We start from the raw sequence: 16,643 nt of genomic DNA, 5'->3' as shown, positions 1-16,643 counted from the left end.
TGGATGATTAAGTTGTGCTAAATTCTCTTAAAGAATGTTGGTAGTTGTCTCCACTGTTTAAGAAATGTGATCTCCTGATTTTTAAGTGCAAGGCAACTCTCTGGCAACAGACTTTCCAACCAAGTGGGAAGGAATTAATTCCCAAAAGACCATTTGGGTTCCAGCTTTTAGAAAAAACGTATCATTTATTTTGGAGGATTGGCTCAGCAAATACACTGGCATGTCACATTGGGAAATCAGAGTGCCTCGAGGAAACCACATTTGCATTGTTACAAACAGCTGGCTAAGGTTAACATAACAAATGTTCTACATTATGGATCTTACTCACTTTGCCTTGAAAATAAGTGGTCCAATGAGTAAAAACTGGGAACTGGTGCAAGGATTAAAGAGATCACATAATCTCAATAATGAAATAGTATCTACAATCTTGAGTAATTAAATGAAAACTTTCTTTTTAAGATATTTTTATTGAAGTTTACAATAATACAAAAATTAAACTGTATAATTGTATATTGAAATACAAATTACAAAAAAAGAAAGAAAAAACAAAACCCCATTAATTCAAAACCCCAACCACTGTACAAGGTTGGGGGAAAATAAACTAACATGTGGGTATCAAGCGACGATAACCTGGAAATAGACAGCACAGCATCAAAGGTTACAACACTCAAATCTTAGATTATGGTAATAGTCCATAAAAGGGCCCCATATCTTTATGAAATTAGTATTTGAATTTTTAATGGCATACATTAAATGAAAATTATGTGGTGTTTTGCTGAACTTAATTGAGGAGTTGACAGTGACTGTGCTCTTGTGGTCACCATAGTTGTGTATGGAAATGCAATTGAAAACCATGTCAGCAATATAGCTGGAATACTGAATAATAGGGGCATTTTTGTCAGTGCTGTAAATGGTTTTGGCCAAACTTCTCAAAGACAGATGGAAGTGATTTATTGTTTTCCCAAAGTGGCTTTGCAAACATTTTCCTTTAATGTTTTCTGTTTGCTAATGAGGCTGTAAAATACAGTATCTGAGTTAAAATGGCACATGAGCACAACGCGATAAAGAAAAGCAAGCTATTAGTTTCTAAAACATGTCACATGTCCCTGGAATGTGCTAAGTTTCCATGCAGTTTTCCAGTTGTTCCAGGTAGGGGCCTTGAGCTTCCTTCATATTTAAACTAGTAATCTGGGTGAAAACCAATTATGCAGTTTAAAAGACCACAGGGTATTGGTTGTGAGAGTTATGTGTATAATAACATATGTGCAAAGTTATTTGATTTCTTGCATCTCTTCATCAAGTCATCCATCCAAATTAATTCTCACTCACAAATTGGACCACAATGCCAGCTCCTAAATTGGAGGGGTCTCAAAATGTGTTTACTTGGTGTCTGGTTCTTATTAGCAGGAAGCCAATTTTTTTTGTGGTCTTTTAATTACAATTTAAAATAAAATCTTCATTGAGATGTTCCTTGAATGTTTTAATCTGGTGAAGTGAAAAAGTTCGATGGAAACGATATCCTTGCAAATACTTGACCTGTTTGACCGATGGTTTAAATGAGATGAAACCTAAGACAAAAAAAAAATAAGAAATCTGCTGTTTCTTGTGGCTAGATTACTTGCCCTGATAAATCCTTTTTTTTTTCTGGTAATTGAAGGTTCTGTAAAGAAGATTGAGAGGATATTTTGTTGAACTTGACATCATCAAAATAGACAGAATATCAACTGGAAGTTGTGATTACCTGAATGAGCATTTTAAGTACTTCCTTAGGAGTTTGCAGAGGTTTGGTATGATACCAGAAACCCTGGCAAATTTCTACAGAGGTGTGGTGGAAAGTGTGCTCACCAACTGTATCATGGTCTAGTATGGAAACACCAATACCCCTGAGAGTAAAAGTGCTCCAAAAGGTAGTGGATACAGCTCAGGACATTACAGGATTCCTCCCCACTATTGAGTACATCAACACGGAGCACTGCCATTGGAGAATAGCAGCAATCATCAAAGATCCTCACCTCCCAGGACACATACTGTTCTCACTGCTGCCATCAGGAAAGAGGTGCAGGTGCCACAAGACTCACACCACCAGGTTCAGGAACAGCTGCTACCCCTCCACCATCAGACTCCTCAACAACAAACTCCATCAGGGACTCATTTAAGGACTCGTGCACTTTATTAATTTTCTTTGTTATCTCTGTATTGCAGTCAGTTGTTTACATTCATTATCTGTTGACATTTCTTTTATTTGTTTACATGTTTTCGCTGTGCACAGTTAATTTTTGCACTACCAATTGGTAACAATTCTGCTGTGCCTGCAGGCTAAAGGAATCTCAGGATTGTATGTATGTACCCTGACAATAAATCTTAAATATGATGGGATTGGTCTCAGACCCAGCATAGTCTTGATGGGTTGAAATGCCTCCTTCTATGTCATAAGGTTACATGAAATATATGGACATGAGCCTGGCACCATACTGAAAAATCTCCAATACCCCATTGGCAGAATTTAAAAGAGTTCACATGAAATTTTTGCCATATAAGAAGTTATTTTCTTCTACTATCTCTTTAAAGTGAAGTAATGCACATTAATTGGACAGTCGTGTTTGAGCATCCATTTGACAAGTACGACAAAGAAGAGAACATTGCCACTTATTTGCCTGTAATATTAGACTTTGAAGGTTACTGATGCAAGTTTTGGCCAATGGGATCTAATCTTCTTGTACTTCACCCATTAATATTTTATATGTCAGCTTAGATTGTTGGCTAGAAGACAACTTTGACAACAGCTGTAATGTTACTTGGCTCTGAGAAGTCCATTTTTCAGCAGGGGTCTTTGTGATTCAGAGCTTATTGATTTTCTAGGGTGTTCCTACTTTGTCTGGCTCAGCATCAGGGCAAGGTATTTAGAGTGCAGTAACACGTTAGCAATATGTCTGAACCGGCTGATTTGTTTTCCTTGGAGCTTTCTTGGTCTGGGTTTGTTTTCCTTGGAGCAGAGGAGGCTGCGATAGTAGTTTCTAGATGAACACAAAACATACATCATTACAGCACAGCACAGCCCTTTCACCCCATGATGTTATGTTGACCTATATAAATCTGATCAACAAACTAAAGCTTCCCTTCCTTATACCCAAAACTCTCTATTTTTCTTCATCCCATGTTCCTATCGAAGAGTCTTTTAGAAGTCCCTGTTGTACCAGCCTCCACTTCTAACCCTGGCAATGCATTTCAGGCACCCACAACTCTGTAAAGAAGCTTGCTCCTGACTTTTTTCTTCTCCTCGGCTTGTACAGATGTCCTCTTGTCTTTGTTATTCTTGCCATGGGATGCTGGCTGTCCACCCTATCTATGCTCTCAGAGACTTGTAGACCTCTATAAAGTCACCTTCTCTCTGAACATTCCTAGCTTTGTTAACCTTGCCTCATAGACATATTCTCCAATCCAGGCAACATCTTGATAAATCTCATCTGCACCCTCTTCAAAGCTTCCTTCCTATAATGAGGTGACCAGAACTGAACACAATACAGTTATAACCAGCATCTATGAGGACTGGTAGATGCCAGATAAATGTATTTTCTGGTTGTTTGAGAATTACTCTTCCAATGCCAAACTAATGCACCTGCATTAAGAATAAAGAGTTTAAGAGACAAAGGACAAAAATGCTCCACCGTGCTTACATTGAACAAACTTCACCTGCATGATTATATAATCCTTAAAACATTTTACTTTATTTTCAGTCACATTCTTTGAAAATGTTTAACCGTTGTTGCATCTGCAGGTTCCTCCCCCTCGACGGAGTAACTCGAAAGATTTACAATAACATTATAATTAAGCCCCTCCTTCCCCCAAGTTTACAATAAAGCATTTGACTATGATGACTTTTACTAAGCAGGGATAAGAAGATTCTTTAAGGGAGTCACCCCAAATGCGAGCGGCATCAACCAGCTCTTCATCCTGGATGGCACCATTTTATTCAAACCCAACTTTATTCAAACATATGCAACAAGCAAAGTATGACAAAGGGACTCTGCCGGTTGAATATTTGCTCCCCTCTTCATCAATGGTTTACTTCAGAGAACTTTTACTTTTACAATTTTAAACTTGCATATTTTTACCTATTATTTTATTCTTATTTATTTTAATTTTTAAAATTTATTATCCTTGATATTTTTTGTCGGTTGCTGGTTGCTTGAATTCTGGATACCAGTAGTTTTACTCTATTTCAATTGTGGTCGAATCAGAGTTGTGAATCACAAAAGCACAGGAGGCTACAGTCCTCATGCTGCTCGATGAGGTGGTCAGCATGGACTTGCCTGAAAAATTTCTGTACTGCATGACGAGGACTTTATTTCCAATACCTATAGTCAAATTATTTTCCTGTTTGCCTTTTCCTTGCATCTCTGCCCTCATCTCTGTATTTGAAAACATATAAGGGAGCTGGTGGTTTTAGTTTTAGTTGTTAAACCGTTTCCTTCATCAGCTGTGTTAGTCCATTTACGCAAGTGTGCAAGTCACACTTATGATGGTGACTTCGTTACTTTCTATAGCGAGCAAAACCATGAAAACATTGTTTATTATTTGTGATATGCAGTATCTGCACCTATGGAGATTGTTAGATGCTGGATAAGTGTATCCGCCAGTTGCATGAGATTGCATGTTGCGAGATTGACAAACTAACTGCAAGGTGCGCCAATTTTTAACTTCCATTTTTTAACTTATTTATTTTTTGTGATTTTATTTTTGCCGGTTGCTTGGATTCTGGATAACAGGAAGTTTACTATATTTCTGAGATTATAAGAGCAGAAGTTAGGCCATCTCAACCGCTTTGAACCTGCTCTGAGATTCAACTATGTCTTAGGTGATTTCTTACTTCATTTTCCTCCCCCATTTACAAATCCATTGATTCTTCCCATATCCAGAAATCTATTGATCTCAATTTTGAATAGAGTCAATGACTGAATGCCCAAAGCCATTTTGGATGAAGGATTACACAGATTCATTAAAATCAGAATCAGAATCAGGTTTATTGTCATGAACATGTGTCACAAAATTTGTAGTTTTGTGGCAGCAGTATTGTGCCTAACGTCGAAGTACTCGAGATGGCAGAGGTCGACAGCATCGAGTCCACGCTGCTGAAGATCCTGCTGCGCTGGGTGGGTCACGTCTCCAGAATGGAGGACCATCGCCTTCCCAAGATCGTGTTATATGGCGAGCTCTCCACTGGCCACCATGACAGAGGTGCACCAAAGAAAAGGTACAAGGACTGCCTAAAGAAATCTCTTGGTGCCTGCCACATTGACCACCGCCAGTGGGCTGATATCGCCTCAAACCGTGCATCTTGGCGCCTCACAGTTTGACGGGCAGCAACCTCCTTTGAAGAAGACCGCAGAGCCCACCTCACTGACAAAAGGCAAAGGAGGAAAAACCCAACACCCAACCCCAACCAACCAATTTTCCCCTGCAGCCGCTGCAACCGTGTCTGCCTGTCCCGCATCGGACTTGTCAGCCACAAACGAGCCTGCAGCCGACGTGGACTTTTACCCCCTCCATAAATCTTCATCCACAAACCAAGCCAAAGAAAGATTGTGCTTTACAGGCGTAAAATTGCGATAAATTTGAATTAGCATTAGCACCAGTGATGCAACCAGTCAGAATGCGCTCCATGGTACACCTGCAGAAATTTGCAAGAGTCTTTGGTGACGTACCAAATCTCCTCAGACTCTTAATGAAATATAGTCGCTGGCAAGCCTTCATGATTGCATTGGCATGATGGCCCAAGGATAGGTCTTCAGAGACATTGACACCCTGGAATTTGAAGTTCCCTACCCTTTCCACTGCTGATGAGGACTGATTTGTGTTGTGTTTCCACTTCCTGAAGTCCACAATCAATTCCTTAGTTTTGCTAACAGTCAATGCAAGGATATTACTGTGACACCACTGAATTAGCTGATGTATCTCATTTTTGTACGCTACTTCATTGCCGTCAGTGATTCTTCCGACAACCATGGTGTCAACGGCAAATTTATAAATGGCATTTGAATTGTGCCTAGCCTCCCAGTCATGGGTATAGAGTGAGTAGAACAGTGGGCTAAGCACGCATCCTTGAGGTGCACCTGTGTAGATTGTCATCGAGGAGAAAATGTGGTTACTGATTTGCCCTGACTGTGGTCTTCTGATGAAAAGGTCAAGGACCCAGTTGCAGGGGCCTAGGTTTTGCAGCTTGCTGACCAGTACTGAGGGGATGATGGTGTTGAACTGTAATTGATGAAAAGCAGCCTGGTGCTCGTGTTGCTGTTGTCAGATGATCCAGGGTCAATGATATTGGACATATTATGGCGGTAAAGAAATTGCAGTGGGTATGAGTTAATTCTGGACTTGACCAACCTCTCAAAGCATTTCATCACACTTGATGTGAGTGCTAATGGGCAATAGTTATTGAAGCAGCTCACCCAGCTCTTGTTAGGCTCTGGCACAATTGATGCCCTTATGAACCTCTGACTGCAGCCGTGAGAGACAGGAAAAGGTCGTGAACACTCCGGCTAGTTGGTTGGCACAGATTGGCCCGACACCTTGCTAGGGTTCTCCGTTTTGAAAGATATTCTGATGTTGGCCACTGAAACAGATGTCATAGGGACGGCAGCTTCTGCAGGGATTCTCATTGGTGCCATTGAATTCTCCTTTTCAAAGCAAGTGTCATCATTTAAGTAAACAAATCTCTCCTTATTTTAAGGCAGTGATTCCTGGTTCCAGAATCCTCAGTGAGGGGAAACATTCTCCTTGTTGAGTCCTCTAAAAAATGAATAAGTTTCAATGAGTTCAGCTCTTATTCTTTTAAATCTGAAGCCCCCCGCCCCCCCGCCTATAATTTTGAGTCATTGTTGAATATCTTGGGTCTCTTTTACAATTTAGTCCTCCTTGTTTTCAGAGGGAATTATCTATGGCTAATAAATTCAGGGATGAGGGTCCCTGCACTAGTTAAGGGCATTCCTTATCACCATCACCCTCTCAGATCCTGGCCAAGAGCCTGCAAATGACAAGTAACCACTGAATTGAAGTATTCTTGTGTTTAACAAGAAAGTCAAGAGGGTCAAAACAGAATTGTATTTCAGTAGGCAAGAAAGGGAAGGGAGTTGAAGGGAGTAAGAGCAGGATGGGTGTGTGCAAGATTGCTGAAGCTCTTGGCAAGCAGAGAAGACCATGTGCCTGCACTCTGTCAGAGTTATCCCAAGCTTCCCACTTTGATTTAATATTTAGGGATTATCTTACGCAATGAATTTGTGCTTGCTTTTGTTTCTTCAGGTGTAGGCACTTTCACTTCAGTCTACTTTACCCTAAATGAAAAATAACATTCAGTTTTTGGTGTGATCACATTTGCTTATCATCTTCTCATCTTCAGATGCTACACACTAGGATCGCGGGTAATAATCTTAGCAAAGAAAGAAACTAATGTGTGGGAATTTCAAAGGAATAGAATGGTCAAAGTGGGCTGTGATATAGAGGGGCAAACATTCAGTAACCTTTGATGAACTTTCAGGGGCATCTTAACCCTCTGCAAAACATGTCAAGGGTGATGGACATAGATCTAAGAAGTGGCAGGCCAAGATGAAAGAAATGTTCTCCCATATGCAGGCATGAGTCTGCAGATGGGCGATAGCGAATGATACCTGACCTCTTCTTTACTGCTTTATGGATATTGGAAGTGACAGGGATGGCATTGTAGCATTTCACAGCAGCAAGTCAAACAGAGCTCTGTGATACGTGGATAAGAAATAACATTCAAATCGCAGGTTTGTTCTTTGTACATATTCCGTGAAACCCCACCTGCAACTGTTTATAATAACTCTACCTGCTTTTAAGAGGGTCACGTCAGGCTGTTATTTTCAGTCTTAGTGAAATATACCATAGCTAGAAGAAATCCCTATGAGCTGTTCCTGATCATGGCCACACTTCACTCCAGTAGCTTTCAACAGTTAGCAAGAATTTATGCAGCATGTCGATAGTTGTAATTCCTACAGTTAATATGATTAAAGAGAGACTTCATAGCAAGAAGGAATTTAATGCCTGTTGAATCATATCTGCACCTTTTGCAGCCAGATGAAGAGGCTTTAAAGGGCCATTGGAAATAGACCGCATTGGCCTTAACTGCTTGGAATGCTGTGTGCTGTGGATAGGAGCTAGATGAAGGGAAAAAAGAAATTACAAGGCTACACTCCAAAAATATCTATTTATTTATTTATCCAAAGTCAGCTTTTTTTAAAAAAAAGATAAAAACTGTAGCAGATGCTGCTGCTGGAGAGGTTAGGCTCAAAGAAGAGACACACACTACAGGAATGAATTCAACACTGATTTATTGTGTTGGCAGCTCTGCTTAAGAAGGGCTCAGAAGCCCATCTCTGGCGTCATCATTCCACCCGACTGGTGGCTTTACGATCTGCTTCCTGGGATTGATTGTTTAGTGCTTCCCAGGGAGCGGCCAATCACTGAGCCCCTCTCATCCCCAGGTGTGGCTGCTTCCCTAGTTCCACCCGATAGGCTGCCGCTGGCCAGCCCATCGGAGTGGGGCACTGCAGCCGCGTGCTGCTGAGTCGGGCGCTGACTTCGAAGACCGTATCCCATCTCGGCCGGCTGTGTGGACCGTGAGCTCTCGGTGCCGGGTCGCTGCTTCGGGCATGGCGCGTTCAGAAGCATGCTACAAAACTCAGTTTCTTCTTCCATGTGTTCTTCCCCGTTTGGACAGACTCCAGCAAATCCCCTGCCCACTTTATTATCTCGAGCAAATTTAGTATTTGAAGTGTTATTATTTTTTTCATGCTTTTCAAAAAAATATTTTTGTTCTATTTTCTCTCCCTCCCTTGTATTTTACAAGATCATTTGTACAACTATTCAGCTATCAAATTGAGATAACAAAACTTTGCATTTAATCAATATGTCAGTTTCTGAGGCTTTTGGACAAAATTGTTGATTCAGATTAAGGATGACATATTTGACTTGTGTTCCAATGATATAACTGAGTTAGGTTCAACATTAACTATAAATGCATTTTTATAAAACCAGACTGGCTGTAGTTTATGTTCTATGGAAAGTTATTTCAGGCAAAACAGCAAATGATTGCTGATGGGAACCTGCATTAGCTGGGCTAATACCTTTTCTTTGTGTCTTTCAGCCATTAGATAATAGCCCACCCCCACTGCCAACTTCTTCCTTGCCTGAAGGATATTATGAGGAAGCAGTCCCGCTGAGTCCAGGGAAAGCTCCAGAATACATCACTTCTCGAGGTAAATCTACAGTACGGTGTCAACGTCAGCATATATTTCTGATTTGCTTCACTTAATCCTTTGAGTATTGAAGCATTTGTAGATTAGTCTATGAGGCCTACATGCTGAGTACTCTTCTCCACGGCTGTGAATCCTGGGTCACATACAGAAAGCAAGAACACCACCTTAACACATACCATTTCCAATGTCTCAGATCCATCCTATGCTACTCATGGCGCGACAGAGTCACAAACGTTCAAGTCCTGGAGAAGACGGGAAGTATGGACCTCTACTCAATCATCCGCGCTCGCCGCCTGCGGTGGGCTGGCCACATTGTCCGTATGGAGGACGGCCGATTGCCCAAAGTTCTCCTCTATGGTGGGCTATCAGATGCTCCCCGCCCTGTTGGCCGCCCACGTCTTCGCTACAAAGTCGTAATCAGGCGTGACCTCCAGTCATTCCATGTCAACCATACTGACTGGGAGGATCTCGCAAAAAATCGCACTGCATGCCGTTCCGCGATTCGCAGTGGCACATCACAATGTGTCAACAACTACAAAAAATTCTTTGAGGGCAGAAGAGCTACAAGGCACTGTGTTCATCTTCGCTCGTGAAGGGATGGGCCATGATGATTAGAAAAAGTATTTACTCTGCACCTAACTTAAAATATGTGCACCAATATTTTACCACCACAATTGTACATGTGAAAGTACAGGAAAATATAACAGCTTGAATTCTATTCTAAACATATTAAAAAATATTAAAAATATATGCTATGAAGATGCTTTATTTAAAGAGGGGCTTTCTGTATGTGTTTAATTTGGTAATAACAGTGGAATATCATCACTTTTTGGCTAAGATCAAGTGCAGTAACTAAATGGATTATTAATTGATAGCCTGGCTATTAGGATGGCACCGTTAGTGTAGCGGTTAGTCTAATGCTTTTACAGCACCAATAATCGAGTCTGGGGTTTGAATCCCGTGCTGTCTGTAAGGAGTTTATGTTCTCCCCGTGTCTGCGTGGGATTTCCCTGGGGTTCTGGTTTGCTCCCACCATTCGAAATGTACTGGGATTGTAGATCAATTGGGTGTAATTGAGCAGTATGGACTCATGGGCAGAAAGGGCCTTTTGCTCTTCTGTATGTCTAAAATTTAAATGAAAACAAAATTAAGAAACATTACAGCGCAGTACAGGCCCTTCGGCCCACAATGTTGTGCTGACCTGTGTAAATCTACTACTAAACAACCTAATATTTCCCTACATCCCACCCATAGCCATCTATTTTTCTTCCATCTATGTGCCAATATAAGAGTATTTTGAATGTCCCTATTGTACCATCCTCTACCACCACCCTGGCACCCATCCCTCTTTGAGTAAAAAAAATGACCTTTTACATCTCCCCTAAACTTTCCTCCACTCACCTTAAACCACTATCCTCTGATATCGTTATTGTTGCTGCAGGAAAAAGCTGCTGCTTGTCCACCCAATCAATGCCCCTCATATTTTTATATATCTTTATTAAATCCTCTTTCAGCCTTCATCACTCCAAATAAAAAAGCACCAGCTCTTTTAAGCACCAGTTCTCCACTCCAGAAAACATCCTGGTAAATCTCCTGTACACCTCTTCAAAGAATCTATATCCTTCCTGTAATAAGATGACCAGAACTGAATGCAGTACGTACTCCATTTGTGGTCTGACCAGAATTTTATAGAGGTGTACCATTACCTCACAGCTCTTGAACTCAATTCCCTGACTAGTGAAGGCTAACACATCATATGCCTTCTTAACCACCTTATCAACTTACATGGCAACCTCGAGGGATCTATGGACCTGGACCCCAAGATCTTTCTGTTCCTCCACACTGTTAAGAACCTTGCCATTAATCATGTACAGATCTTCGGTGGCAATATAAAATAATACTTGATAAATTGTGCAGTTATGATACTTGATCGGTTCTAGAAAATTGTGAATGACAGATTGAAGTTATTGCTAAATGTAACTTAAAGTACCGTGAAATTCAAATCTGAAAATATATCCACAGCAATGAATTTGAGTAAGTTTAATGTAGTGGTTCTCAACCTTTTTCTTTCATCTTACATACCTCTTTAAGTAGTCCCTATGCCATTGGTGCTCTGTGATTCATAATGGATTGCTTAAGGTGGTATGTGTGTGGGAAGGGAAGGTTGAGAATCACTGCTCTAGATCCAATTGTTACTGAACTATTTTGCTTGAGAAAAATTGTCATTGACCCATTTCTATGGCGTTATGAACACGTGCACAAGTTAATTAGGAATGATTAAAACAGTGGTTTTCAAATTTTCTTTCCACTCACATACCACCTTAATTAATCCCTTACTAATCGCAGAGCACCTATGGCATAGGGAATACTTAAAGTGGTATGTGAGTGGAAAGAAAAAGGTTGAGAACCACTGGGTTAAAGTAACATAGTTTTATTCTTGCTAAAATCATTGTTGAACCGGGGGCTGCTTTTGAAAATGACCTGCTCACAATTGAATCGGAACAATCAGACTTGAAAATCTGGAGACAAAGTGCTGGTAAAATTCAACCATTTATCTCTGAAATTCCATTCACAAATAGAATGAAATATACAGACAATGACCCTGTATCTTCTCCAAAAAATCCCTAAACTTTTCCCATAAGTAATAAAAAATAAATCATATATACAAACAGCTGTCAGAGTCTCTCTCAAAATTCACAAGCATAAAAATAGACAAGGTATTGCTTGTAAAATTGACAGAATAGTATTGTGCTGTCTGTCTGCAAATGTCTGAATTGAACAGAAATAGCTGAAAATTGTGCATGCAAGATTAAACGTCTGGAAAATGATAGAAGTCTTCCTATCAAATGAAATTTATATTTGTAATGCTCAAAACAAAGCAAAGTTTTAAAACCCCAAGTCATTCAAGGCATTTTGTGACCAGAAGCCCTTCACCTCTTAAAAAAAGGAGCTGGCTGTGAAGAGGCCGCGTTGCCGACTTGCCTAATCATCTCAGAAACGTAAAAACTATTCTAAGACCTCTGTTTATATTGAAAAATATTTGAGACTTTTTTCCAGAAATGCTTCCAGTCATTATTGGTGAGTAGCTCTGTTTAATATTACTTTGAGAGAGTCAAATCCCACACAGATGAAAGAAACAGTCTTATGGGACCTGGCATTGAGTTATGAGAGCTTCATGAAAGTTTATTTTTTAGCCCATTCTTTCATACCTGAAGTTATCAGTCCCATCAATCCTCCCTGCCTTGAGGTATACCAATCTACCAATTTATACCTGATGAAGATCTTTTGGAAACTGCCACCTTTAAAGTAAACTGTACTTTCAGTCCCAACGTATCTCCACTCGCATTTGTAAATATCTTTGGAAAATAAAATGAAGCCTCCTTATTACTGCTTTTCAAGGGATCAATGGCTCAGCTTACTTATACTCCCGCTGACCAGAACTGTGTTCTTTGGATGGTCTGGGTGTGCAGGTATGTTGCTTCTGAGCCTTGTAGTAAAATCTGATTCTTCTGTTGGCTAATAGCAACTGGTTTCATTCAGACCATTTTGGTTGAAAATCTTGCTGAAGAAGTTTGAGCATTGCAGGATTGTTGACCTTATTTCAGTGAGTTTGATGCTGCACAAATATATAGTCAATATGAGAATTAGGGATCAGAACCAGTGTTTGACAGGGCGTCGAGGGCAAGAAGGGCTCCTTTAGGGCCCTGGATGCTGAAGGCTTTCTCATCGTGTCGGAGGTTTGGATCTGGGTTTGAGTTGCCGATACTTTGAGCTGAATAGGAGATGTGTGCAGCTGCTGAAGCCGCAGGAGCACTGGAAGGGAATCGAAGACCACTCCGTGACTCTCTTTTGCTTCTCTTTCTCTCACTGGAAGAGGCACCAGGCGAATCTTTCACTGTCTTACAGCAAACAAAAGGGCAATTTCATGTCATATCACATTTCTGTTTTATTACATGACAATAAATAATATCTGATCTGATTTAATGAAAACTTTGTCCAAAAATTGGGACATACAGATAAAAATATAAACATAATTTGCTTTAGTGTGGTTTTCAACTTCGCAAAGTGTATTTCCTTTTGGCTTTATGTAAATTCATTTCTAGGTCATCATTATTTGAACAGGACATTCTAATAGGACAAAAAACTTGCTCCATTATTAATCCTTTTATGTCTTTCAGCATATCAAATTCAGATAAGCATCAGAATGGAATAAATTTGGTTTTGGGTGCTCTGAATTTTCATGGGAGATGGAAACTCAGTTCAATATAGATATTGCCAAGTCTCTTGCAAAGTTTCAAGGGAAAATTAAATAATTTACCTGCAGATTGAGGGAGGCAGGTTGTGCCTTATTGTATTAACAATTAAAAACAAACTGTTAGGAACAAATGGCTCTCTTGAGACGACTTTCCTGCATTGACTTTTCTTACAGACTACGATTCAGATGCCATGAGCAGCTCCTATGAATCATATGATGAAGATGAGGAGGATGGGAAAGGAAAGAAACTGAGACATCAATGGCCATCTGAGGAGGCCTCAATGGACTTGGTGAAGGACGCCAAGATCTGTGCTTTTCTTCTGCGTAAGAAACGTTTTGGACAGTGGACAAAACAATTCTGTGTCATTAAAGACAACAAACTACTGGTAGGCTTATTTTGGTTTTATTCTGGTAGTGAAATGCAATCTGACTTTCCACTCTTGACCTCTTGGGTCAAAGTGCAGAGTGTGAGAGGATGTGTGGGGATTTGTTTCCAGGCATTTAATATCAATACTGTGCCAGAACTAATAAGGTGTGTTTGAATTAACCAGAATCTCCTTGGTTCTCGGACTGTTTGTTATCGCCATGCTGCTTTGCTGGAACTCTCCTTTTCCTCAGTGGTGATATTTTTTGCCACAGATGCCCGATCATATTATTACCATATTCTTTCATGGTATGGAAAGAGGCCATTTGATCTATCAAGTCAATGGTATACAGTACATACACGCGAGTGTGTAAATGAGGGAAAAACCCTGGTGTCCAGCACCTATGTAGATTGGTAGATGCTGGATAAGTGTATTTTCCAGTTGTTTGAGATTGCGTGTTGCATGATTGGCAAGCTAATGACGAGGCACGGAAGTTTTAAACATTTTTTTTACTTATTTTTATTTGCCAGCTGCTTAAGACTGCCAGTTGCTTGAATACCAGTAACAGGGTTTTCACTGTATATTATACCTAATGATGAGTTTATTGTACAATGTATATATGCTCCAAAATTCGTACTTGTCCTCAAGCTGAAAATCTGTTTCTCTTCCCATAGGTGCAGCCTGGTCAGCTGAGTATTTATTGCATGTTCTATTTTACTTCCCATTTCCTCACTAATTTTCTCTACAATCTCTCCACGTTCAATTCCATAACCCACCTATACCAAGGGCTATGTACATATGGAGAATTAATCTAATCAATCCACACATCTTCAGGAATTGTAAGGGAATTGGCATTGTGGATGGACTGCATTTCAAAGGGGGAGGGGGGCTTACATAACTCATGCAAATGAGGGTTAATGTCATCTGAGCAATCATTTTGTTGCATTGGGATCAGATGTTTGTACCTTCTGTCAAGGATTATTGAACCACAGTTAATTTCCCCTTTCTTATCAGAGAAGGTGAGAGTAAAAGAAGGCAGCACAGTTAGCATAGCAGTTAGCGCAAAGCTGTTCCAGCGCCAGCGACCCAGGTTCAAATCTAGCACTGTCAATAAGGAGTTTGCGTAGGTTTCCTCCGGGCGCTCTGGTTTCCCCTTGCCATTCAAAAATAACTGAGGTTGTAGGTCAATTGAGTGTAATTGGGCAGTATGGGCTCATTGGCCGAAAGGGCCTGTTACTATGCTGTATGTCTAATTTAAAATTTAAATTTAAAACAATGTGCAGCTTTAACTCTCCAAGTTAGTTTAGACCAGATCTGGAACCTTTTGATCCACGTTGCATAGTTACAGGGCTATTCTACTTGATACATTTGTGTCGTCTTTTGTCCACAAAAGCTTTTTCAATCTTCTTTAACTAAAAAAGAAAGGTGTCTCATTGCAGGGCCTTTCAGTACGTCTCCAAGGTTCCTTTTTCTCCATCTGACCTGGGCCTCAGGTTGACTATTGGCTCCAGATTATAACACATCGAAAACCTTCTGATGGTCTACAGGGGCATTCTCCTGATCTTTCCAGATCCCATCTGTTTAACTGCTCAATTCTGGCTGGTTGCATCACTGTCTGGTATGGAGGTGCCTATGCTCAGGACAAGAAAACATTTTAGAGACTTGTTAACTTGGCCTGCAAACATCATGGGTACCAATCTTCACTCCATTTACAAGAGGCGGTGTCTTAAGAAAGCAGCCTCTATCCTCATGAACCCCCATCACCCAGGCCATGCCCTCTTCACTCTGCTACCTTCGAGAAAGATGAGCACTCAGCGGCACAAGGACAGCTTCCCCGCTGCCATCAGATTCCTGAATAATCAATGAACTCAAGACCCTGCCTTACTTTGACTTTCCGTGCACTATTTTAATTTATTTTTATAAGGTTGTTTATATTTATATGAATGTTGGAGTTGGGAATGTTAAGGTAAATTGTGTAAGACATTGGTGAGGCCAAATTTGGAGTAATATGTGCGATTTTGGTCACCCATCTACAGGAAAGATATCAATAAGATAGAAAAAGTGCAGAGAAGATTTACTAGGATTGTTGCCTGGACTTCAGGAACTGAGTTACGGGGAAAGGTTAAAAAAAATCAGGACTTTTTACCCTGGAGCATAGAAAAATGAGGAGAGATTTGTTAGAATTTTTAAAATCATGAGGGGAATAGATAGAGTAAATGTAGGTAGGCTTTTTCCACTGAGATACAAACCAGAGGACATAAGTTAAGGGGAAAATTTAGGGGGAACTTCACACAGAGAGGGATGGGGGTGTGGAACGAGTTGCCAGCTGAAGTGTTAAATGCAGGCCCAATTTTATCATTTAAGAAGAAGTTGGACAGGTGCGTGGATGGGAGATGGGCTAGGTGCAGATCAGTGGGACTAGGTAAAAAAAATGGTCCGACCCAGACTAGAAGGGCCAAAGGGGCCTGTTTCTGTTCCGTAATGTTCTATGGATTACACTGTGATACTGCCGCAAAGCAACAAATTTTGTGACTTTCTTACGACAATCAATTCTGATCCTGATTCTAAGAATCTGATTCTGACTCTGTGCATTACCTGGTGTTTTGGATCAGTAAAGAGTTGTTCTTCGAAGACCTGCAAATTGCTCTGTGACCTTGATGCTGCAAACAGCACCATGATGTTACTTTATTATAGGAAATGGTGGCAATTGCTCAAGGAGATGTACACTGTCAATCATTCATCACGATATTC

The 16,643-nt window shown here is 40.4% G+C and overlaps 1 protein-coding gene across 3 annotated transcripts in view; it reads left to right on the top strand.

Annotated features, from left to right (window-relative positions):
• Positions 1 to 16,643, top strand: part of afap1 (actin filament associated protein 1) — a 324,257-nt gene that overhangs the window by 230,171 nt on the left and 77,443 nt on the right. For all 3 annotated transcript variants that reach the window (XM_069926525.1, XM_069926526.1, XM_069926524.1), the window contains exons 4-5: positions 9,161 to 9,272; positions 13,702 to 13,913. In XM_069926525.1, the coding sequence (XP_069782626.1) occupies positions 9,161 to 9,272; positions 13,702 to 13,913 (324 nt within the window). The remainder of the gene's footprint in view (positions 1 to 9,160; positions 9,273 to 13,701; positions 13,914 to 16,643) is intronic.

This window comes from Narcine bancroftii, chromosome 3 (assembly GCF_036971445.1).
Source record: "Narcine bancroftii isolate sNarBan1 chromosome 3, sNarBan1.hap1, whole genome shotgun sequence".
NCBI classification, from domain to species: domain Eukaryota; kingdom Metazoa; phylum Chordata; class Chondrichthyes; order Torpediniformes; family Narcinidae; genus Narcine; species Narcine bancroftii.
This window is presented reverse-complemented; position numbering and strand designations above follow the sequence as displayed.